The sequence below is a fragment of the Echinococcus granulosus genome (assembly GCF_000524195.1).
Source record: "Echinococcus granulosus chromosome Unknown EG_S00032, whole genome shotgun sequence".
NCBI classification, from domain to species: Eukaryota; Metazoa; Platyhelminthes; class Cestoda; order Cyclophyllidea; family Taeniidae; genus Echinococcus; species Echinococcus granulosus.
This window is the reverse complement of record NW_020170412.1, coordinates 220054-222704: the sequence shown is the minus strand read 5'-3', so window position 1 is coordinate 222704 and position 2651 is coordinate 220054. Positions and strand designations below refer to the sequence as shown.

Here is a 2651-nt window from a genome sequence, read left to right as displayed (position 1 = left end):
TTCCACAATAGCTTGGCACTTGTTTGGTATCTTGCCGGCACCAATTCTTCAATTCATCAAGGTCAGTTCCTACGAGCAACACAATTTATCACCTCTTCTTCACCCACTGTGTTCCACCAACCCGATTGGATGATTACGTCGTGTTGAATAAGCCAAAAGAAAGTTTGCCAATAATTTACTGATATCAGTGATAGTAGTAGGAGGGGGAGACAGATGAGCACACAAGTGTGTATGAAGTGTGTGTGTGTGTGTGGTAGTCAAATGCAAGATGATCTGCGCCCATCTGTGTGTGCACGAGTGTGAAGGGGACAAAAAAGGAAGAAGAGAAATTAACTTGGTTGCTTAAGACAGGCGAATGCAACAATAATTCATGGTTGAAAACGATGCTGCAGAGTGGTAAAACGCACACCCACACACACGCACGCACAGAGACAGCTGTCCAGGAATGATTCAACTGTACAAAAGATCCTTTATAGTAGTAATACTTAGTGATATTACAAGGAGGCCACGATAAAAGGGAAATGCTATCGCTGCTGCTCAAGAGAGGTTGCAACAGCCACTGCCTGTTGCATAGCTTGTTGTTGATGATGCTGATAGGCTAGAACAAAGCCCTGTCTTTGCTGCTGTTGTTGCTGGCAGAATGCGGCCAACTGCTGTTGGTAGCCACTGGCAGTGTCTTGCACCACTATCGCCTTCTGCGCGGACGTTGTCGCTGCTGCCGCCGCTGCTGCTGTCATAACAACGGGACGATAGGCGGCGTTGGCGTGTTGGAGCATCAATTGGCGTTGGGCTTGTTGTTGGTACTGTTGTTGCTGTTGTTGTTGTGCTTGTTGTTGCGCTTGTTGTTGTTGCTGTGCTTGCTGAAGCGTTTGCTGTTGCACTGTGGTCTGGTAGGGTTGTTGATAGGCGGCGTAGAAGGCTGTTTGATGCTGACCCATCTGTTGCGGTGCAGCAGCAGCCGCAGTCATGGTTTGCTGATGCGCTGCTACTGTTGGGTGGTGCTGTTGACCTGCTATCACATTGGCCATAACCTGTAGGAGGAGCATACATAAGCCGGTTCACCACGGCTCACAACTCAAATCAGTTGATGAGGCTCAGCCCAACTACTTAAAGTGTCAGCGGAACGCTGGATATTAGGCATTCTTAACACAAAAGGATATTTACACGGAAAAATGTTACCAACAAAGTGAGGCGGATTCGGATAAATGAATCCTTATTGCTGATTGGTGGATAGCGTTCTTCATCATCTCTCTGGCTTGGGATGAACTGTGCTATCTTTTTCAGTGCCCATGAAACAATCGACATTCTTCTAAAGAAACCAGAACGAATTACGACGCTAGACTAATTATAAAGGACGACTATAGATATGAGCGCTTAAATACACATTTTGCGTGACAGTAGGTGGTATGTATATTTGTGTGTAAATCAGATGAGATAATGCTGGCAACAATGGCTTTCACACTTTAAACTACACAAAAATATTCCCTTATATCAAAGTTACCCAGGGAACAAGGTAGATTTGCCTCAAGCCTTCGTTTTGGGCATTTTGTTCAGCAAGTCGAAAAGAATATCGGCATAACGAGGTGCATAACACTACTTTTCCAGAAATCTCTTCAACTGTCATTCTCCTAGTTGACTGATTCTATGGTCGTTGATTCCGGAGCACCAAAGCAGGCACTAATGACGATCTTACAGGGTGGACAACTTTGCCACAGCCGCATTGCGGCAGCGATGAAATCACGCTTCCCCGCACACCGCTACTCAAAATATCCGGTGTACAGTGGGAGGTTGTTCTTCCTCTTTGGTACAATTGACGGATAAATCTGACAGGTACCTTCATCTCGGAATGTTATCTTTCACACGACAAGATGTAAAACCAGTTTTCCGGACAATACTGGTTACACAAAATTAAATAAGAACAAAAGAACTCCACGAACAATAAAGCATTGCCTCAGACATATCGAGTCACCCTCCTGTGAGCGAATATTCTCTTCCTATCATGAAGCCGAGCATGAGGAGATTTGACACCTATACTGAGCTTCCCTAAAGACACCTCAACTGTTATTCTTCTGCATTTGCAGATCAGACCGAGGATTCAGTGCTGTCATGGATGCGGCCAAGCGACTGGAGCGTTTTCCATCCGTCACAGACGTGACAATGATCGAAACTGTCAATTCGTGCATAGAGAGGTCTAAGAGATGGTTAACTTGATCAATAAATTGAGCATATACGATGACACAGTACTTGTGCTCCCGACACACTTATTCACAATGCCTGAGGTAAGAGAGAAAGCTTTCACTCCCTCCTTGGTCTAAGTTGAATATAAGCCATCCCCACCCTATGGTGCCATCGCCTATAGCGTCAACAACAAGAGCAGCCGGCTTGCAAGAAAATCGGTTAAACGGCATAATGAAAATACAAACTCCGTACGAAATAAAGCACCGCTTTTGACATACCCAATCGCCTTCCTTGGTGATACAATTATCTCAGTCTCACCCACATTTATGTGCTATTCTCCTGATTTCCCAAACCTGTTGCATGACTCGCAGCTAGGTGCTTGGAGTGCTCCGCAATCATCACAAGGATGGCCGATCCGCCCTCCACCCACCATCTTGTCATTCGTTCTCTCGGATTCCACTCCTCAGATTGCC

At 45.6% G+C, this 2651-nt stretch overlaps 1 protein-coding gene across 1 annotated transcript in view; it reads right to left on the bottom strand. All coding sequences in view use genetic code 11, as the record gives it.

Moving 5' to 3' along the window:
- Positions 1–524: 524 nt before the first annotated feature.
- The window catches only part of EGR_04834 (Zinc finger protein 589), a gene marked incomplete at both ends in the record, with an annotated part of 13100 nt that continues 10973 nt past the window's right edge, over positions 525–2651 (bottom strand). The window contains one exon of the mRNA XM_024494083.1: positions 525–1031. Within this exon, the coding sequence (XP_024351472.1) occupies positions 525–1031 (507 nt within the window). The remainder of the gene's footprint in view (positions 1032–2651) is intronic.